We start from the raw sequence: 23,121 nt of genomic DNA, 5'->3' as shown, positions 1-23,121 counted from the left end.
CAATTTTACCCTTAATATGAATTAATATTATATTTATTAATTTTAAAATATCATATTTATTAAATATATATATATATATATATATTAATAAAACCAAAAACTCAATAAATAAATCATATGCATGTAGGAGTATTTAAAATATAAATAATTTATTAATGAAAAAAACACTCATTAATAAATTATTTATATTTTAAAATTTAAATAATTTATTAATGAAATGATATTTTTTCTATCAATGTAAATAATTATCCATTTAAAAAATGATATAAATTATATATTAATAAAACCACAAAGTCAATAAATAAATCATATGCATGTAGGACTAATATATATTTAATAACGATAAAATATAATTAAATAAATATTTATTAATTAATATTTAATTCCAGTGCAAGTAAAAGTATAAATTTATAAATTATTAAATAAAGTGGAAAAATTTTGGGTTATTAGAACTATGTAAATAGAGACAATGAGTGAATTTTTTTCTTTGAGATTTGTTTTTTCATGATCTAATCTTTAATGTTGAAAATTTTTATATCAAATTTATATCAAATATTGAAAAACTAAAATGGTGAATATGTTTGTTTCAATCATTTAAACACAAGATCAAAAGACTTCGGTGATCTATATTTTTATCATAACAATATATTACAATATTTGTTGTATAATTTGACTTGACAATTGTTTATCATTATATATATATATATATATATATATATTAACTTTTAATAAATATGATATTTTAAAATTAATCAAAATAATATTAATTCATGTTAAGGGTAAAATTGACCTTTTATTTGGATCATATATCAATTAAGTCATTTTCAATAGTTCGTGTATCAATATGACATTTTACCAATAGTTCATGTATCAAAATACATTTTACTCTTTAAAAATATGATAGCATTTTCAAGAAATATTTTGCTAGTGGAATTCGTTGGACGAGGTTTACTAACTATAGGATGGCACGAAGAAGACTACTGTAGGGGTCCTAGGGGATGCTAGCCCACATGCCTTTTCCTTTTCTTTTCTTTTTTTCCTTTGTTTTCTCTTCTTCTTTTTCCAAGTTTTGTTATTTTTTTTAATTCTTTTAACTCAACAATGTTGTTTTTCTTCTTTCTTTAAAAACAAAAACACAAAAAACAAAATTGGCTTTATTTTTTATTTTCTAATACATCCAATCTTCCTTTTCAATTTTTTAATCCAATTTTATTTTTTAAAAAACAATTTTTTGACTCCAATTTCTACATATTCAACTCGTCTATTTCTTTTTTCCTTTTCAATTCAATTTTTTTTTTTTGAATTTACAATAAGTAAGAGGAAATTCTGATATTTTGGGACCTGAGTTGAATATTCGGGAACGCGAACCCGACATATTTCGAGACTTGAATATTTCAAACCACGAATATTCGGGATCTCTCGGGTAGGGTGAATAAATTCCGAATTTTTTTTCGTTTTCAAGATTTCATAAAAAAAACACAAAAATGCAATTATTTATTTAAAAAATACTATTTAAAAATTTATATTTAAATATAAAATAAATATTCGACTTAAAGCATGTAATATTAAAATATATATGATAATGCTTCAAGTTTTTTTGTTAAAAGAAGAATATCATACGATATAACATTTCATTATTAATAAAATATTTTGATAAAAATTAATGGATAAATTTAGTAAATAGATAGTCAAATTGCATCTTTTATTCTAAATATTTGATCTAATTAGATAATTATAAATATGAATTAATTAAATTGTTAATTTAATTTTTAAAAAAGACACAAAAATTAAATTGTTAATTGTTATATATGTTGAAACACAATAATATTTAGCTCAATATATTATTAAAATTATTAATAAAATATATTATAATATTATTTCAAGAGGGATCGTGAATCCCCTCGGAATAAAGTTTTATTCCCGATCTCTCTCGATATTAATCTAGATGAAAAAAATTGCACAAACTCGGTTCGAGAAAATATTGGGTTGTGATGTTTTCGGGATGTGAATGAGATGTGATTCAGGAAGGATCGAGATTTCGAGAATTTTCGACACCCCTAAAATTTTTGTAAAAAAAATAAATTGGATAAATTAGAAAATAATAAAAGCCAACTTTGTTTTAAAAAAATAAAAGAAACAAAACATGTCGAGTAACTTGAGTTAAACACACAAAAATACAAAAACTTGAAATGAAAAAAAAAAAAAAAAAAAAAAAACCAAACCAAACCAAACCAAACAAAACAAAAAAAAAAAAAAAGGAAGGAAGAGTGCTGGGCTCATATATACACATACATTGTTTATTAAAGATTGTGCAAAATCATCATAAAGATTGTGCAAAATCATCATTCAGTCAATTTTTTTTATTTTTTTCCTTCGAAATTGGTAGGGATTAATTTTGTTTATTGCACGATGATGATTATATGTTCCAAAAGCGATATAACTTATCCCAATCAATTTCGCCTTATTTTTGTCATATTATTAATTTATTTATTAATTAATAATTTTACATCAATTAAATCAAATAAATTATAATATATCCATCAAATCAAATAATGTATTAACTATTTTTTCTTATTTATTTTTAATTTACATTATATTGTTTATCTATGGATTACTTATCCTATCACTCAAACCAAACGGTTAAGTTTATAAAATAAATTTTAAAAAATTAGCAAAATAACACTGTTTTATCAAGTTAATAGTAATATTACTCTTGTGGATAAGGTTATATAACCGGTCAAGAACCGGTTCAACCGGTTTTTCGACTTTTTCTATTTTTTTTTTGAAAAAATATATTTTTAATTTTAAAACCTTAATTTAATATTTTAATATATATATATACAACATTATTTAGAATTTGTACTTCATGAAAAATATTATTTTAGTAATATTAGATTTTTTTTAATTAATTAATTAATTTTTAAAAAATATATAACTAAAATTAATGTTTTGAATATATTTATATGGTTATTTAGTTTTCAAACTATGATAAATCTATATAATTTTCTATTTATATACATTTTTTAGGTTTAAAATTTTAAAATATATTATTAATTATATTATATTATATAAACGGTTTTCCGGTCCGACAGTCCGGTTAAAACGGTCCGACCGGTTGGACCGTTTTTTAAGGTAAACCAGTTCGATCACCGGTCCGATTATAAAAACATTGCCAAATAGTATAAATGAAATCCCTTTTTCTAAAATAAGAAAAAAGAAAAGTGAATATATAAAATTGAAATTAAAGACTAGACAATAAAATTATATTTTAGAAAAAATTAAAGTGAATATATATAATTGAAATTAAAGACTAGACAATAAATTAATATAATGAGCAAATATTAATGCATCGACACAATAAGTTATTTCTCCCACCCTCGCACCCTTGTTCTATTTGATTAATTAAGGAGAGGGTAGAGTGATCTTGGGGTGACAATTAAGGATGTCAAAACTCAACTCAATCTGTCAACCCGATACGAGTCAATCCGAAAAATATTGGTTGGAGGTTTTTGGGTTTGGGTCAAATCGGTTTAACCCGAAAGTTAACCGAAAAAAAATTTACTCGGGTTCGGGTCAACCCGGGATAACCCGAATATTTTATTATATTTATTTTTATATAAAAATAAGAAAGATTTGCTACATTTTTTTACATTATATGTTTGAAAAAATTTATTGTGTATTAATATAATAGATTTTCGTCGATTAATATATTTATTTTATACAATTTTTATTTTTTGTAGTAAGTATACTTTAAATATTCTCCAACTAAACTTTCAAATTTAATTTATTTATTAGTTTAGATTTTGTTAGTATTTGATTAAACTAAATATTACTATTATTATTGTGTGTTTTGAATTTTTATTTAATTATTTTGTTAAAAATAAAAAAATCGAATTGGTTCGTGTTGATCGGGTTAGTCGGGTTCGGGTTGACCATTTTCGGGTTCGGGTCGGGTTTGGATTGAGACGTTTTTAAAAATTATTTTTGACAACTCAATCCGAACCCACCCAAATTGACACCTATTAAGTTTTTGCGTAAACTAACTAATTAATTATATTATATACCGAAATATTTATTATAATTAATGTATGTATGTATACAAAATGTATCAGAAAGGAAAATGAGATCTCAACGTAAAATTTTGTCACTTAAATGGCCAGTGCCCTGGAAAGAATTCTCTGCCGAATAAGAGGAGGAATCACGTTCGGATAACTAAGAATCACTTTCTGCTGATCAAGAGAAGAAAGAGGAAGAAGAACAAGAGAATTCTGGAAATGTTGAAGGAAAAGTTTGGGTGTAATTGAAGGAGAAGAGGATGCACATATGTGCAGGAAGTGGAAGTAAAAAGCATATCTTAGATTCTTTTCATCAAATTTTTTGAGAACATATTAAACATTGATCGAATTAAATCAGATTTCAGCTATATTTTGTCATTTGAAGGCGAGCTCAAATTTTTTTATTTTCACTTTAGTTGATTCTCATCAACGATTCATTAAAGATACTTTTAGTTCAAGTCAGAAATCAAATTCATATGAATTGGTATAAATTACCATGCTGTGCTAATAACAAAATTCTAATCATGGCTTGAACTGCTATTGTTTAATTTTAAATATGTTTATATATTAACTGTCGATACTAAATGATGAGTGTCATGGAACATAATAGGAACTTTGATTTTGAACTGAATTAGTTTGAAGATTAAAGCTGGTGGTCTCAAATTTAAACCAACTCAAATAACTCATAAGTTGACTCAACAAATTCATAGCAACAGCTTAACGGCAAACGAAACACTAAAACAACTCATTCATCAAAATATACTTATCACCATTCCCAAAATATGGAGAACTCCTTGATCAAGAGAGAGTGCACATCATCGATAAAAAGCCACCTCGTTTTCACATCGTTGATACTAGTCCCCCGAGTCTCCTTCATCCATTTTCTCCTTTCCTTTACCGAGATGTTCTTCAACATATGACCTTCCTATTTGCCGTGAGACAATAGGCTTTACCAAATATGGCGCTCCCCCTTCACGTAAGGTTTCCCATTTCCAAATGATAGAGCAGGCGTCACGAAGGTTAACATTCGTTTGTATTGGTTCTGCCAAGAGCAGATTGAATCCTTTCCAATATAGATCAAACAGCGTAAGTAAGAAATCCCCGTCTCCAGAAATCAACATGATGTTAGCTGGAACTGAATTATCCTTCGCCCAGAGCGCCATATCCACCATCATATGTTTGTCAGTAGCATCTTTCCTACCTTATCAAGTAGAACAAATAATATTTAAACAAGTTAGTCAATATGTAAAAAATATTTGAGAGGGATTTGATAACATAGTTCAACAAAAGGAATACTTACCTGGAGGGATATGAATCAATTTGATACCACTATCAGTTAGTTGTTGTTGTTGAAACTCTTTCACCACCTTAACATTTCCGTATGCACTGATTGAAACAGGGCCCTTGTAGTTCTGCCGCTCTAATGCTAAATTGATATTATTTGATATTAAGGCGACGTCACTTTTTTTCCGGGGAAGACAATTTTCCAAATCCCAAAAAACAAATATCTTAGCATTGAGATATTGCTCTTCTGATACATTTTTAGCTTTGTTCTTCCAATCCAGGAAATCACTTGTTACTTGCAGATTCATTTTCAATAAGCTGAAGAGAACAAAAAAGTCAAGTGTTCAGGCAAGTTGAAGAGAACCGTAGGAGACTGATAAAAATAGCATCATTAACTCGAAATTATTTGATCTTAATTTGATTTTTTGCCTTGGTTTTATGAAGAGATGTAGGGATGTAAACGAACCGAACGGTTCGTGAGCTATTCGGAGTTTAGCTTGTGAAAAGCTTGTTCGAGCTCGTTTTTTAAGCTCATCAAGCCGAACCCAAGCTTGATTTTGAGCTCGATAATTCTTACGAGCCGAGCTTGAACTTAAGGATATTCGGCTCGTGAGTTAGCGAACATATTTGTTAATAGGCTCGAGAACTCGATATCGGGCTCAGCTCATTTAGGAGACTCGCGAATATGTTCATTTAATTTATATGTCTTGCAAGCCCGAATTCGGTTCCTTATCTAGTTTGATTTTGATTCTTATATATATTCTGAATATGTTGTATTGATTGTGAGCAAGCTCAAACTCGGCTCATATATTGAGTGAACAAATAAAAAATATTAATACTAAAGCAATTACATGATTGGAACACAATAATCTGTTGAAATAAAAATGAATTAATTACAACACATAGGGGCGTAGCCACAATTTTCATTTTTTATTTTAACTTGAAATCATTGTATTAAAGTGCTCTTAAAAATGCAATAAATAAAATATTTATGTGTAATATTACTGCAATATTACTAATAAATGAAAATTCAATCAATAAATTTTTAACGAACATAAATTACAATTTAATTTAAAATGTCTTACGAGAATTATAACTATATATGATAGATGAATTATATTCAAAATTTCTAGTTAAAACAAGTTATGAAATTATCTAAATTAAATCTATTGAGTTAAAACTTGTTAACTCAATATATGTATATGCATAACATTTTAATTAAACTATAGAATATCATTAAATAAAATATTTCATATAATGATTAATAGTGTCACAGGTAATACTTATATCTCGTTAAAAATTAAGAGTGTGGTTGTTTTTAAAAATATTTTAAAATAAATTTAATTTTTTGGAAATTTAAAAAAATATGTATTATAATAAATAAGTCACACAATAAATTTGTATATACTTGTGTACTAAGCATAGACAGTGCTGATTTTCTCTAAGGATAATCGCTCGAAACTTGGGTTTAGCATTTTTAGTTGGGAGCTTCAGATTTTATTTGAAAGGTAAAAAGAAAACTGAAACTTCTGTTTTGAATTTATTAATTATTTGATCGTTTGATGAAATTTTTGAAATGACGAATACAATTGTGTATTATACAGCAAAGAAGAGTGCACATTGAAGTTGTATAGTTTGGAAGCAGTCGAAGGTTGTGGCTGAAATTTTCTTCTCGAATTTGATTTGTAATAAATTCGGAGATTTCGGAATATATCATGCCTTAAGCCGTTAGTAATGATATTATAAATAATAAAGATTGAAAACTTTTATAAATGAAATTGGTGGATTTTTCAAAATTGGGTTGGGTTTGAGGTTAAAGTTTTAGATCATGGTAAGGTTGTAAATCAAATTATAGCAAATTTTATCGAGAAATTATAATCAAAACAATGAAAATCGAGCACTGTTACATGTCTGACGAACCAGAAAACGAGCTAGCTCAACGAGCCTGCTTAACGAGCCCAAAAACAAGCTCACTAACAAGCCTGAAAATGAGCTTGCTCACGAACTCGCTTAATGAGCCTGAAAACGAGCCGAATTCGAGTCAGATTCGTTTAATATGATAAACGAGCCGAGACCGAGCCGAACCCGTACTTTTATATATACTAAACGAGCCGAGCTCGAGATTGATACTGTTCGGCTCGGCTCATTTACATCCCTAAAAAACATATCTTTCGCCATTGAGACTCATCACTTTTAGGTGTTTTTTACCTTCTAAAACAAAATTGAATTCAGTAACATATAAATAATAATGGTTAAAGAAAGACAAAGATATATAAAACTTTAAACTAAGCATAGTGTACTTATCCAGAAGCAATTCTTCATCAGAAAGATTTATGTAATTAACATTCATTTGAGCTTCAATTTGAAATATAACCCTCTAATTTTAATTCTTTTACTTTTACTTTTTTACCTTTATCATACAATACTACTTAACCCCATGTCTTCAAATTCATCTAAATTACTAAAACTGTCTACAAATTTCATTTTTCATAAGAATTTTTTTCATATTTTCCTAACACTACCTGCGACCTCCCATGTCAAAATCATATTCTCAATTTTCATACATCAACGTCTTTTGATAGAATTTACCCATTTCAGATAAGCGGATTCATACATTAAATAAGTAAATTATTCACTTGAGCTAAATTAAGATTTTGGGTTAGTGTAATTATGTTTTAGGGGGTCACGGTAATTTTGGAAAAAAATACGATTAGAATTTTAAATGAAGGTTAATTTCAAAGTTTGAAGTGAGTTAGTTCAAAACCCAAAAGAAATGGGAGAAGAAGTTATATGGAAATGTTTGCAATCACAAAAAAACAAAAAAAAAAAGTGATGGTTCGATTTTACCTAAAAAAAATCAATCTGGTGTGTTTCTTAAACCCAAATTATATGTTATATTTTACTTAATATAATTAAATTCCAAAAACTAGTCATATATTGGTTAGATTTGTAAGTTCCTATTTTGTACCAAGTAGAGGGAACATATTTATTCTCTTTTCATCCCGTACTAATTTATCCAGTTTAGAATGTAACTAATATTCTCTTGGAGTAAATTATTTGGTAAACGATCTAGCCAGATACGTGTGACTTGAAAATGAACGGCTGAGATGGTTAATTTACAGTAGACAAGTTAGGATTGTGCAGATTGTTGCATAATTCTACCAAGGGAATTTGGATTCTGAACCCACTCGAAATAATTTGATTTGAAGCTTTAGGGTGGCAAGTAGATTTACATTCCTATGCTAAGGAGACCACTTGTGCTTCTTCTGACTCCGACTAGCTATTCCCTATTTAGAAGTTAGAAGCGTGAGCCCAATCCTAGCATTCAAATAACTAAACATGAATATATGCATCAAATTTGCATGATGAATCTGTGTTTCATTCTCTGTAGATGGATAAAAGAGATACAGAAAGCACTCACCTCAAAAATGAGGTGTCACTCGATTTGAATGTGCATCTGCCTCCTGATGTACTACGAATACTTCGTGTGCAGGAAAAATCAAAACCAAGCCAACGAAGATTATGATTAGAAAGGCAACACTAAAGCTAGCTCCAAAAGCAATGGCAACGTGATGTTTTGGTCCAGATTCTGAAAATTAGATTATGATAACAGCATTGAAGTTTGAACGTACAGAAAGTAGGATGGAGAATGAAGCCATGTTTACCTTTTCCATTATCGGGTGGGAAGGTCTGGGTAGACAACAGAACAATCGTTTTTGAGAGTCTTGTCCACAAATTAATGGATTTCCAACAATTCTGGAAGCCAGTCAACACAATACGATTAGCTGAGTAGAGAAATTATACTTCAAGCAAATAATTATTCTTGAAAGAGAGAGAGCAACTAACTTGAATGTTCGAGCGGAAACTTTAGGCAGGGAGCTAGCCAGTAAGGTTGTTTGTAAGAAAGGTCCCTGCAATAAGGAAGAAATCAAGTTCTTAGTACATTATTCATGTTGATTTGACAACTACTGAAAACAAGAAAAGAATTAGAGTGAACACATCGAGCCTATTCGTAGATGTTCAAAAGATGTTTATTCTGTTCTATGAGTCGAAAACTTGCACAACATACTTCTTTTCACACCTACAGCTGCCACAAGCAAAGCTTAAATATGCTTGTTCTGGTACACTAGCTTGGCAGATTGGTCGAACTGAAGGCCATGTCGTTTCATATATATATATATATATATATATATATATATATCTTGCCCTCAACTCGGAAAGCTATGTGCTTGCTTCTCAGAGGAATAGATAGACACGTACAATTCCTATGCTAACCAGTAAAATTTCTTGACAGTGAGGAGTGAGCATAGTTGGTGCTTTTTGCAAAGTTTATTCATCGGCGATCTATGATTTAGATAATCAAGCTTGCTGTAGAAAATGCCCTAACAATAAATTTGTGTTTCTTATTCATCCTGATATTCTGATATGTATCTGAAGGCCATTTCATTTCTGTGTGCTCTCCAGGATGAAGATGAGCTAATTGACAGAAATGATGAGCAGCAGTTTTTGGCCTGTGCTGATTATCTTTCTAATCATGGTCTTCTTGCCCTTGTATCTAATGCAGAGGCAGCAGCTTCTGAAGTCCTTCAAGGGTAGGCCCTCTCAGATAAAGAAAAATCACCTTTTTTATGTAGCTGAATGGGGGTAGCTGGGAATTTTAGTTTTGTGATGTGTACATTCACATATGTCATGGTACTGAATTGTCATTCCTATATTTCTTGAACAAAATAGTTCTCTTAGTGGTTGATTATGTGATATCCCCGCGAAAGCATCCCAGGGCCTTGACCTGCTCAAAGCCTCAAACCTCCATACTTTTCATACTTTGTTATGCAACCGCACTTGGTATTGTTTTAACCTGTTTATATTTTGAAAAACAAATTCAAGGATCCGTATCTTGGGGTTGTGCTTATCGTTTAAAGTTCTTGGTAACAATGTTGTGGAGATTCTTGAATACGTATCGAATTAAACTTGACATTTTTGTTAAAAGATATATTTTCAAGTATATATTTGATGGCTCGCTATGTCAGAATTCTTTGACTGTTTTTTACACGTTCAGCCATCTATTAAAAATGTATTTGCTTTTCAATAAAGGGAACTGGCGAAAGCACTATCACCTTTGGTTTCACATGACAAAACACCCAAACTTTCTCAGAGCTTTGTGAGCGATTAAAAATATTGGTTAGATTTGTAAGTTCCTATTTTGTACCAAATAGAGGGAACATGTTTATTCTCTTTTCATCCCGTACTAATTTATCCAGTTTAGAATGTAACTAATATTCTCATGGAGTAAATTATTTGGTAAACGATCTAGCCAGATACGTGTGACTTGAAAATGAACGGCTGAGATGGTTAATTTACAGTAGACAAGTTAGGATTGTGCAGATTGTTGCATAATTCTACCAAGGGGATTTGGATTCTGAACCCACTCGAAATAATTTGATTTGAAGCTTTAGGGTGGCAAGTAGATTTACATTCCTATGCTAAGGAGACCACTTGTGCTTCTTCTGACTCCGACTAGCTATTCCCTACTTAGAAGTTAGAAGCGTGAGCCCAATCCTAGCATTCCAATAACTAAACATGAATATATGCATCAAATTTGCATGATGAATCTGTGTTTCATTCTCTGTAGATGGATAAAAGAGATACAGAAAGCACTCACCTCAAAAATGAGGTGTCACTCGATTTGAATGTGCATCTGCCTCCTGATGTACTACGAATACTTCGTGTGCAGGAAAAATCAAAACCAAGCCAACGAAGATTATGATTAGAAAGGCAACACTAAAGCTAGCTCCAAAAGCAATGGCAACGTGATGTTTTGGTCCAGATTCTGAAAATGATATTATGATAACAGCATTGAAGTTTGAACGTACAGAAAGTAGGGTGGAGAATGAAGCCATGTTTACCTTTTCCATTATCGGGTGGGAAGGTCTGGGTAGACAACAGAACAATCGTTTTTGAGAGTCTTGTCCACAAATTAATGGATTTCCAACAATTCTGGGAGCCAGTCAACACAATTCGATTAGCTGAGTAGAGAAATTATACTTCAAGCAATTAATTATTCTTGAAAGAGAGAGCGCAACTAACTTGAATGTTCGAGCGGAAACTTTAGGCAGGGAGCTAGCCAGTAAGGTTGTTGTAAGAAAGGTCCCTGCAATAAGGAAGAAATCAAGTTCTTAGTACATTATTCATGTTGGTTTGACAACTACTGAAAACAAGAAAAGAATTAGAGTGAACACATCGAGCCTATTCGTAGATGTTCAAAAGATGTTTATCCTATTCTATGAGTCGAAAACTTGCACAACATACTTCTTTTCACACCTCCAGCTGCCACAAGCAAAGCTTAAATATGCTTGTTCTGGTACACTAGCTTGGCAGATTGGTCGAACTGAAGGCCATGTCGTTTCATATATATATATACATATATATATATATATCTCGCCCTCAACTCGGAAAGCTATGTGCTTGCTTCTCAGAGGAATAGATAGACACGTACAATTCCTATGCTAACCAGTAAAATTTCTTGACAGTGAGGAGTGAGCATAGTTGGTGCTTTTTGCAAAGTTTATTCATCGGCGATCTATGATTTAGATAATCAAGTTTGCTGTAGAAAATGCCCTAACAATAAATTCGTGTTTCTTATTCATCCTGATATTCTGATATGTATCTGAAGGCCATTTCATTTATGTGTGTGCTCCAGGATGAAGCTGAGCTAATTGACAGAAATGATGAGCAGCAGTTTTTGGCCTGTGCTGATTATCTTTCTAATCATGGTCTTCTTGCCCTTGAATCTAATGCAGAGGCAGCAGCTTCTGAAGTCCTTAAAGGGTAGGCCCTCTCAGATAAAGAAAAATCACCTTTTTTATGTAGCTGAATGGAGGTAGCTGGGAATTTTATTTTTGTGATGTGTACATTCACATATGTCATGGTACTGAATTGTCATTCCTATATTTCTTGAACAAAATAGTTCTCTTAGTGGTTGATTATGTGATATCCCCGCGAAAGCATCCCAGGGCCTTGACCTGCTCAAACCTCCATACTTTTCATACTTTGTTATGCAACCGTACTTGGTTTTGTTTTAACCTGTTTATATTTTGAAAAACAAATTCAAGGATCCGTATCTTGGGGTTGTGCTTATCGTTTAAAGTTCTTAGTAACAATGTCGTGGAGATTCTTGAATATGTATCGAATTAAACTTGACATTTTTGTTAAAAGATATATTTTCAAGTATATATTTGATGGCTCGCTATGTCAGAATTATTTGACTGTTTTTTACAAGTTCAGCCATCTGTTAAAAATGTATTTGATTTTCAATAAAGGGAACTAGCGAAAGCACTATCACCTTTGGTATCACATGACAATACACCCAAACTTTCTCAGAGTTATATGAGCGATTAAAAATATTGATTAGATTTGTAAGTTCCTATTTTGTACCAAATAGAGGGAACATATTTATTCTCTTTTCATCCCGTACTAATTTATCTAGTTTAGAATGTAACTAATATTATCTTGGAGTAAATTATTTGGTAAACGATCAAGCCAGATACGTGTGACTTGAAAATGAACGGCTGAGATGGTTAATTTACAGTAGACAAGTTGGTCTTGAAAGAGAGAGAGCAACTAACTTGAATGTTCGAGCGGAAACTTTAGGCAAGGAGCTAAGTGCTTAGTAAGATTGTTGTAAGAAAGGTACCTGCAGTAAGGAAGAAATCAAGTTCTTAGTACATTATTCATGTTGATTTGACAACTACTGAGAGCAAGAAAAAAATTAGAGTGAGGCCTTCGACTTTGGAAAGAGAACCACCAGTAAGGCTGTTGTGTTCTGTTGTTGTTAAGCCGCCTATGGAAGAAATAGGTGTCTGTCATTATAAAGTGAACAAGCACGGCAAAATGAGAAAGTTAACTAACATCAGCAAGTCCCAAAAAACTCACAGATAATTTAAGTTGTTCGATTCAGGAATTTCATCGGTGAGCTTGTTGTTTGAGAGATCGAGCGTCTCAAGCTTTTCTAACCTAACAATGGAGGTAGGAATGCAACCAGAAATTTCATTGTTCTGTAACCAAATAAATGTTGAGGGTAACATTTTTTGCATGACTACGAGGAGAGCATTGAATTGAAGACCTCCCCCAAATTGGTAGCTGGAAATGACGATGAACGGCCCGAGGGAGGAATTTCAGATACCAATTTGGGGTTAGTGATGATGCCGTGAGAGGGTGGAAGGCCTGAGATTTCCAGCTGTTGACAATGACGACGAGCGGCGCCATTATTTGAGGTTGGTGATGATGCCGTGAGAGGGTGGAGATTTGAGCAAGATTTTAAATACCAGATTCATTTTTCTGGGAAATTTATTATTTATTAAAATATTTTTTTGTCTTGTGAAATATTATATTATAAATATAATAAATTGTAGTGTTAAATGTGATGTTTATTTGAATTGTTTGCTGCACTTGCGTTAAAAATATGACAAATAAACAATTTTATCTTCATACTTTTGCTTCAATATTTTTAACAAGGCCGATGAAAAATCGTCCAAATCGATCGAATCGAATCGAACCGCACCACATCGTTATGTTCAAATTTTCTTTTTACCAAAACCGCTATTGAAAAAAAATGGCAAACCACACCGCATAATATGGTGTGGTGGCAATTTTGGTGAAAAACCGCATCAGTCGCGCCGCTTAAATAAATAAATATTTTTAACTTTTATGATATATTAATATGATAATGAATATCGTTTATATAATTTATTTTAAATTCAATATAGTTATTCAAATTAACAATACTATGTCTATATTTAGTTATAATTAATGATGACAATGGGACATATTTGAAGCGGGTTTGGCTAAACTTGGGATTCGTCCTATTCCGTAAACCCGGTGGACCAAGAATTATATAATTTTAAATTTAAATTAAAAAATTGTTTTAATTTCAAATATATATTGATAATATTTATATAAAAAAAATATTCTCATAAGTTAAAAATTTATCAACTTATAATTAATTAATAGTTATTAGCCAAAAAAATTATAATGATATATTTTTATATTAAACATATCATAATAAAATAAATTCACTTCAATCCAATAATATTACACACTCAAATTATGGATAAAATATTAATTATTTAGTATAATAATATAATTATATATTGTTAATATTACATATATATATATATAATTTGGCGGGATGTAATATTTAATATTTATATATACACATGTATATTTTAAATTTATATATATATATATATATTTAATTTTGTGGGGCGGGTTTGGCCAAATCCGGTACCCGTCCCAAACTTTTTGTGGACCCGCTTAGGCGGATCTAGACCCGTCCGTCAGGACAGGTTTAATACGGGGTCGAATTTTGCCCCGAATCATTACCATTCCTAATTATAATACCATAATAATGATAGAAATTCAAAATTTATGTTGACTATATAATATATAATAGAAATTTTAAAATTAAATTTATTTTATTAGATATGTTATCCTCAAATTAATCGTGCATATTTAGGAAAATTATAAGCAAAAGAATCATCATTACTTTGTAAAATTTTTCTATAGGTTTAAAATAAATATTTAACCTAAATTAACTACCATATAAAATCATAAAACCTAATTTTAGTGTATTTCATCACGGGTTGTCTCTTAATTTTGCCAGATAATTTTTTATTTTTTTGCATGTACTATATATTGAAAATCGAAATTAATTTTCGATGAAAAATTCAATTTGATTTATTAGATTGCATGATTAAAAAAATTGACTATTATTTTATGTCATTTATTTTTTAATGATTTGGAATTTTCGTTTTCATTTTTAAATTTTAATCTCTGAATTGAACAAAAAATACTATAAGTTATTAGATATTTTTTTATCAACTTATATTTCTTTCTATTATTATAATCATAATGTATTTGATTGATGATAATTTTTATTTATTAAAAAACCGTTAAACCGTTCGAAACTGTCCGAAACCGTCCGAATTGATGATCATTCTTATTTTAATTATGAGGTTTTTCATGTAAATGTAGATATGCGGTTTTGGACGATTTCGAACGGTTTACATATATTCAAAGAGAAAAGATTGATTTTTTTTCTTCATTTTCTAAGTTGTCGTACTATAAATATAATCATCCCAAATATTCTAACGCATAATTATTTTTTAAACCTCATAATTTCCCAATTTTTTGTTATTTTAAATAAAAAATATCAATACAAGCCTAATAATACTTGCAACAACAATAATTCTAAATATTTTCAACTAATTGATTAATTTTTTCAAAATTTACAACTATAGATTTTGACGGTAAAAATTCAAACATGGTCATATTACCATAAAATAAAAAAATTATTATCAAATATTTTTAAAATTTTAATATAATCTATAATTTTTTACACAAAACTTATTTAAAAGAAAATTTTGAATATATATGCTTAAACCTTAATTATTCACACATATGGTATGTCTGACTCTGACCCTTAATTTTCTTTATTCGTCAAGAAAATATTGAATACAATTAAAATTTTTATAGAACATAATCGGGTAAAAGAAATCGTACAAAAAAATGGAGTAGAAAATTAATTCCCAAATGGAGATGGATAAATTTATTGTTTTTTATATTTAATTTATAAAAAATTAAAATTTCAAAAATAATTTGAAACATGAGATTTTGCACAAGTACTGCAAAACGTCCCTGCTAATAGCGGACCCTGCAATCAGCGTGTCACATGGGGACTTGCAACTTTCAAGTCCTCATGTGATACCTTTGTTTTTTTTATTTGTATTTAATTAATTATTTATATAATTAATAATGTTTAATAAAATTATATTTAGTAGTATGATATTTTTTTTTAAATTTTAAATTTCAAATTTGATAATCGGAATAAAAAATTATTAAAAAACAAAAAACATAAAATTTACGGTTAAAAAAATTATATTGATTAAATAAATTTACGATTTAACTTAAATTTTGGTTAGTGGAGTTATATATTTATTTTAATAGTTTGGATTTGTGGAGATCTCTCAGTAACGTGGATAAATCTAGAGTAGTTAATTCAAATCTATTTAAACTGAACTTATGCAAAAATGCTATTACAAAATTTCTCAATCCGAATTCAAGGCATTTTTGCATCAGTTCAGTTTAAATAGATTTGAATTAACTACTCTAGATTTATCCACATAACCGAGGAATCTCCACAAATCCAAACGATTAAAATAAATATATAACTTCAATGACCAAAATTATAGTTAAATCGTAAATTTATTTAATCAATATAATTTTTTTAACCGTAAATTTTATGTTTTGTTTTTTTAATAATTTTTCAGTCCGATTATCAAATTCAAAATTTAGAATTTTAAAAAAAATCATATTACTAAATATAATTTTGTTAAACATTATTATTTATATAATTAATTAATTAAAAACAAATAAAAAAACAAAGTATGTTGCAAGTCCCCATGTGACATGCTGGCAGAGCGTCCGCTCTAAACTATAGCGGATCTTGCAATAAAAATTGCAGGGTCTGCTATTAACAGGGGCGTTTTGCAATAGTTGTGCAAAACCTCTTGTTTCAAATTATTTTTACAATTTAAATTTTTTATAAATTAAATATAAAAAAACCCTAAATATATTACTAGCTAGCTAGGAATTTGTAGCTAGCTACAAAATCCTAGCTAGCTAGTAATATATACTAATGGAGAGCGATAAATTTATTATTCCCAAACTTTAACCTATAAAAATAAAAACTTCCCATTATAAACCCCACCCCCATTGCAGGGGTACTGGGGTTTAAAGTTTTTTTTTTCGTAAACTGGTCCCAAGATTTTGGGATCGGTTTATGTTTGTTTTTTATTATTTTTTGTTGGAAATGCATGTTGGGAGTCTTGGGACGGGTGTTGCTCTTGTCTTTTTTATTTTTTTATTTTTTTCAATTTGTTATTTTTAAATTTTTTTATAACATTTTTTTATTATTAATGTTCCAATTGTATTGTTCTTCTTTTTGTAACGATTTTTTTAAAAAAAATCATTTTTAGTAAATTTTTCAGAATATTTTTAAAATAAATAAATAAATAAAATTTAAATATTATATGATTAAAACCACTAATTAATAATTTATAATTAAAAGAAATCGTACCAAATAAAATGGAGTAGAAAATTAATTCCCAAACTTTAACCTACAAAATCCTAGCTAGTAATAAATTGATCACTCTCCATTAGGCATTAGCACACATGACACGCCATAGTTATTTGTTTTATTTTTTTTGGTGTTAATTCCCAATTTAGTCCCTTGTTTTTTGGCGCGGTTCCGATTTCATCCCTCATTTTTCTATTGACCCAATTTGGTCATCCAATTTTGAAACGTTTTCCGAAATCGGTCCTTTCGTCTATTTAGACGTTAAAATAGACGTGTCGACTTGTTTATCCGGTAAAAGTCACCTATTGTATGGGTTTCTTTTTCTTTTTCCTTTTTTTTGGCTATCGAATATGTCCCAATTTTTTTTTACCTTGAAACAACATTCGAACACTTCTATCAATTTTTTTGCTATCGAATATGTCCCCCGATCGATTTCAATCTCCCTTCTCCCAATTTTTCCCCAATCGATTCATTCCCAATCCTTACTAACCTGAGTCCGATTGATTTTTTTCTCTCTTCTCCCATAATACTGTAAGTTTTCTCTCTTTTTATGTGTTTTATTTTTTCATGAAATTTTTTACTCTCTTCTTGCTGGTTTTGCAAATATATTAATTTAATTTCAATTTTTATTTTCTATATTTTTTTTGAATCTCTGGTGCTTTGAAATTCAATTTGCTTCCGTTTTATTCATTTCTTTTCGTGGGAAATATACTGCTTTTGTAATTTTTTGAGGAATATGTTGCTTTCATTTTTGTGTTAATTAATTTTGATTTCAAAATTTTAATTTTTAACCTAAACGTTGTGTGTTTGAATTCAAATTTGTATTGCTATGCATAAATTTGATTAATTCTCAGGCTTTGTTCGATTGGACTTGCGAAGATCATTAGTGCTAAATGGTGAGCCATATGAAAATTTTAATCTTTTTAACGTAATTTATAATTTTGGTCATTGTAAATCATCTTCTTTTAAATTTATTTGACCAATCTTTGCAAGAAAATAGCTCAGTAACAGCAAACACGTGAATTTCCAATTGGCAAAGGGCAAAAGTTCATTATAACTTAAAATAGAGAAAAATAACAATTGAAATCCTATTTTAAACAGGGGGCAGCCGAAGCCGAAGTCGAAGTCGAAATCGAAGTCAAGATCGAGCACTGCAATGGTGAGCCTGGAAACCATTTTTAAATAAAATGCAACAATAACATCAAAGGAACAATTTAATGATCTTAAAATCCAACATCAAAGAAACAATTTTGATTTAACCAAGATCATATATCCATCATTCCAAAACATAAAGTTCAACACTTAAACATTGAACCTAACCAAAAAAATCAACCATCAGCACCAAAATAACCACCAGAACTAATACAAACAACCATCATCACCGAAAGAAAATATCTAGAAATCATAAAACAGTGGTCTTAAAATCCAACAATGATCATTTCTTGCTGACAGAAATCTGTGATGAAACTATTCTCTTCTTATTTGAGATATTTGGGCCACAAATAGGCTTTGACACTGGTTGAGATGCTGATTGAACATGTGTTCTTGGATCAATTGAGATAGATCGTAGTCTAGAAACTGTGGTGTAATTTCTACCATCTTTGACAAACACTGGTTTTTGAATGATGGTAGATTGATCCACCTAAATAAATTTAAACAACATGTTTAATATGTGAAAATTAAAGAATAAAATGTAATTAAGTAAGCTTACATTCACATTAGATAAGGTGTTCGAGATCCCTCCAATCTGTATCCCAATTGTACTTGGTCTTTTCACCTATAATCAATTCCATGCATGAATGTTAACAAAAGTTTAAGAAACTATTTTCGTAGTATGTTTTGAAATAACCTGTAATTTCTCCTTTGGGTTGAGTACCGAATCTCTGTATGTTGGTTGGGCATTGCTTTGTTGTGAAGTTGCCTCTTGTTGTGTGTTTCTGTCATTCGTACAAGTCCTTTGATTATGACCTAATTGACCACAACTTTTACATTTGTTTTGTCTACGTGAAGCTTTCAATTTTGTATGACTTTTTGCTGGAGGTTCATCAGGTTCTCTTCTTCTCAACTTGGCTGGTCTTCCAGCTTTATTCTTATTATAAATCGGAGGCAGTGGAGGTAAAAACTCACAATCAGGCCACAAATCCGGTCCATTCATTGGCATTATTGATCTCCAATAACATTTCTTGTAAGCTTCAGTCGTGTAATAGTGGCTAACAAAAGCCTCAGCATCTTCATGTTTGCACCAAAGTGCACATACGGCATGCTTGCATGGAATACCTGTCAAAATTTTCTCTTTACTAGCTCCTGCATCATGATCCACAAAATTTTCAAACAACCTATCATCTTCATCAAAATCGTAATCACTTTCATCAAATTCATTAACATCTTCATCGACATTATTATACATCTCAGATTCTCTGACACATGTCTCCATCCTAATTAGTATGCTGCCCAACCCCGTCTGACTGCTCGCACCATCATTCTGTTCGATGTATATTTCAACTTCATAATTACTAGGAATATGGGGGATAATGCCCATAACATCTATGTCATTTTCCAAATATCTTTCATCTTTCAGCGTCTCTCCAAATTTATGCCAAAATTTGATAGACTGCTTGTCTTTACATCCAACATCCTCTGCATAACCCCACAATTCAATCATCCCTAATATATCCCTATCAACATAGTCAAAATATTCGAATTGTCCACCGATATATTCTTTGTAATGAAGACCAGATTTCATCTCCCCATTATAATATAGCTTAATTGTAAGGCAATCTGGTCGGCCACTAAGTCCTACAAAAATATGTACAATTAAAAATTAACAACTCAATAAATTAATGAAAATTATGAAATAGTAAATTAAGCAAAAGAGTAAGTAATTCATATATGTATATCTTACCATAATTTGGAGTGTGATCTAAGCAAGATTTACTACGTTGAGCCATTAAAAAAGAGGATAGCGAGTGTGATATCTACAAATCTGCTTCAAGGAGAATAAAATACTACGATGTACAAAAGCTTCAGTTCTTCCCCAACTCTTTATCACTCTGTTTGGAAAAGAAAATAACGAAATTACATTAACCTTCACATCAATTAGCAACGATAAAAAATATTGCAACTTCAATTTCTATGATAAACCTTTTTACTCACTGATATTTACATTCCAATTAAGCGTAGAGAGAAATTTTATTCATCATATATGTCATAAACATTGAATGGTGATTACGGGTCCTATCTTAACTAAGCACTCACATGAAGAAAAATACAAATAATGAAGCACCCACTACAATTGAAACTAAATAAGCTGAAAGTATTGCAAAAAGCAAGACAAAAAATAGTGAGAATAATACTAAAGCGTGAGAATAATACTAAAGCCATGAAGTCGAGTGCTCTTTCTTTCAAGAATCATTCAAAACCTCTAAGCTTTATTGACATTAAGAAATAATGCAACCGACACAACCAAAAAAATATTTATATACTAAGATTCCAAATTTCAAAAGCATGTCTTTTTCCTTGGGAACTTTCTCGACTCCAAATTCCATTCATAATACATGTCAGCAAATCATATGATGATTACGGGTACTTGTTAATAGGTTGCGCAGAAGAGAATTGCAGGGGAAAATAGTTTTGAACTTACATAGCGATTATGCAGTAAATCCATGGAGCATTCGAACATTGATTCTCCCGCAAGAAGACGAAGACGCTAGCTACATACATCATCGATGAATAATTCGAGTCATTATTCCGCAAGAAAACCCTAACTAAATTAATAGTAGTGTTCGAATGTTGTTTCAAGGTAAAAAAAAATTGGGACATATTCGATAGCAAAAAAAAAAGGAAAAAGAAAAGAAACTCATACAATAGGTGACTTTTACCGGATAAACAAGTCAACACGTCTATTTTAACGTCTAAATAGACGAAAGGACCGATTACGAAAAACGTTTCAAAATTGGAGGACCAAATTGGATCAATAAAAAATGAGGGATGAAATCGGGACCGCGCCAAAAAACAAGGAACTAAATTGAGAATTAACCCATTTTTTTTGATTAAAAACACACACACTGTTTTTTTTTTATTAAAAACACACACACACACCATAGTTATTAAATAGTATCGGATTCATCTGAGACTCACCCAGATTCATTCAACAATTTTGTTGAATCCGGGACAGTCAGTCTCGAATTATAAAAGAATAATAAAATTTTGTAGAATGCAATATTTATTTTATTTATTTTTATATTAATTAAATTAAAAATCCTAAATGTGTGTTTTTATCCCTGTATTTTATTCAAAAAAATATTCTCAAAAAGTTTATAAAAGTGCAAATAAAATAAAATAAAATAAGTAAATTAAATACATATATTTAGGGAAGTCTCGGTCTTCTGTTGTGATGTGACCACTGACCCTCTGAGAACAGAAAGGGGAAAGAAGTCAAGTGTCCATTAGCCACTCTATTGGTGCAATGGCCATTTTACCTTTTTTTCACTACAAAACAATAACTTAATAAATGCAGTGTCATCTAACAGACCAACGCTACAAATTTTTTCTATTTCCCTTCTAAAACCCTATTTTATCATTAATTAAAATTTTTTATTGTTGATTTTTTTAATTTATCTTATGTCAAGATTTTATGTTTAATTTGATATCTCAAATTTTAAGTATCGTTGTAACAAATATATCCCCTTCCCAAGTGAAAGAAACAACCATTTAAGCTGAGTTCTATTTTCGAAAAGAGCACAATTTTTCAACCAAAAAAAAACCTTGATTTGAAGCGGAAATTTATTGTAAATAGGTCATCGTAGAAGAATTTTATTTTATTTGATTAATTTAATAAATATATATTCAAAACATCAGTTTTAATAGAGAAATTTTTGTATAATTGCATTCAAAGAAAATTATATTCAAACAAGCTTACATAGACAAACATATTTTTCTCAATTCACTTAATGCAATAGTGATATTTGCCCCCATGTTGATAAGATTTTCAGAAATTTGCCCATAATTTAATGTTTACATTAATCACGAAATTGACTCGTCCAAATCGATACGTGGTGGGAGAGAGCTATATCAAATATTTTGAAAATTTTATATAGACATATAATTAAAATAAATTGTCACATCTATTTATACGTGATGGTGAAATAGTTTTAATTTTTTTTTTCTTTTTGTAAACGTCCAAATAATAACCATTGTTCAATGTCAAAATATATATGTCGTTATTGAATTGGACTATTTCTCTCATAGCACGCCACGATCGAGATTATAATTTACACGGTATCTTATCTGCCCGACATGATTATAACTAGAGCTGGGTATGGTACGGTATACCGTACCGAAATACGATACCGTATATCGTATCATACCGTTCTGGTATGAAGAAATTCATATCGGTACCATACCGAAAATTCGGTATACTGAGTTTTCGGTATACCGAATTTTCGATATGCAAAAATTTCATACCGGATACCGTACCGGACATAAAAAAAATTTGGTATACCGAAAAATTTCGGTATACGTATACCGAGTTTTTTTTCGGTATACCGTGAAAAATTTAAAAAAAAATTAATTTCGGTATATTCGGTATACCGAAATAAAAAATTTTATATACCGATACCGATACCGAAAATTTCGGTACGGTATCATACC

General features: G+C 29.9%; 3 protein-coding genes across 5 annotated transcripts; all 3 read right to left on the bottom strand.

Annotated features, from left to right (window-relative positions):
* Positions 1-4,671: 4,671 nt before the first annotated feature.
* On the bottom strand, positions 4,672-8,866 carry LOC140865600 (uncharacterized). The gene is made up of 3 exons (XM_073270282.1): positions 8,761-8,866; positions 5,356-5,657; positions 4,672-5,256 (listed from the first exon to the last, which is right to left on the bottom strand). Exons 2-3 carry the CDS (start codon positions 5,645-5,647, stop codon positions 4,910-4,912), a joined length of 639 nt encoding a protein of 212 aa, XP_073126383.1. The 5' UTR covers positions 5,648-5,657; positions 8,761-8,866; the 3' UTR covers positions 4,672-4,909.
* On the bottom strand, positions 8,760-13,620 carry LOC140865599 (uncharacterized). Of its 3 annotated transcripts, XR_012144645.1 has the most exons (9): positions 13,269-13,620; positions 13,117-13,176; positions 12,962-13,029; positions 11,424-11,487; positions 11,243-11,333; positions 10,999-11,058; positions 9,186-9,250; positions 9,005-9,095; positions 8,760-8,820 (listed from the first exon to the last, which is right to left on the bottom strand). XR_012144645.1 is itself a non-coding variant. In XM_073270279.1 (6 exons), the coding sequence occupies exons 1-6, from the start codon at positions 13,427-13,429 to the stop codon at positions 11,104-11,106; spliced, it is 507 nt and encodes a 168-aa protein (XP_073126380.1). In that variant the 5' UTR covers positions 13,430-13,620; the 3' UTR covers positions 11,030-11,103. The 3 variants fall into 3 exon arrangements, 2 of the variants coding, with proteins under 2 accessions (XP_073126380.1, XP_073126381.1); XM_073270279.1 differs by lacking the exons at positions 8,760-8,820; positions 9,005-9,095; positions 9,186-9,250 and having other exon boundaries at positions 11,030-11,166; XM_073270280.1 differs by lacking the exons at positions 8,760-8,820; positions 9,005-9,095; positions 9,186-9,250 and having other exon boundaries at positions 11,030-11,166; positions 13,141-13,176.
* A 5,133-nt stretch (positions 13,621-18,753) lies between these two features.
* On the bottom strand, positions 18,754-21,243 carry LOC140867260 (uncharacterized). Its single transcript, XM_073272334.1, has 5 exons — positions 21,113-21,243; positions 20,375-20,522; positions 19,322-20,268; positions 19,184-19,249; positions 18,754-19,114 (listed from the first exon to the last, which is right to left on the bottom strand). Exons 2-5 carry the CDS (start codon positions 20,418-20,420, stop codon positions 18,908-18,910), a joined length of 1,266 nt encoding a protein of 421 aa, XP_073128435.1. The 5' UTR covers positions 20,421-20,522; positions 21,113-21,243; the 3' UTR covers positions 18,754-18,907.
* Between the last annotated feature and the right edge of the window lie 1,878 nt (positions 21,244-23,121).

This window comes from Henckelia pumila, chromosome 4 (genome assembly GCF_033568475.1).
Source record: "Henckelia pumila isolate YLH828 chromosome 4, ASM3356847v2, whole genome shotgun sequence".
Lineage (NCBI taxonomy): Eukaryota > Viridiplantae > Streptophyta > Magnoliopsida > Lamiales > Gesneriaceae > Henckelia > Henckelia pumila.
This window is presented reverse-complemented; position numbering and strand designations above follow the sequence as displayed.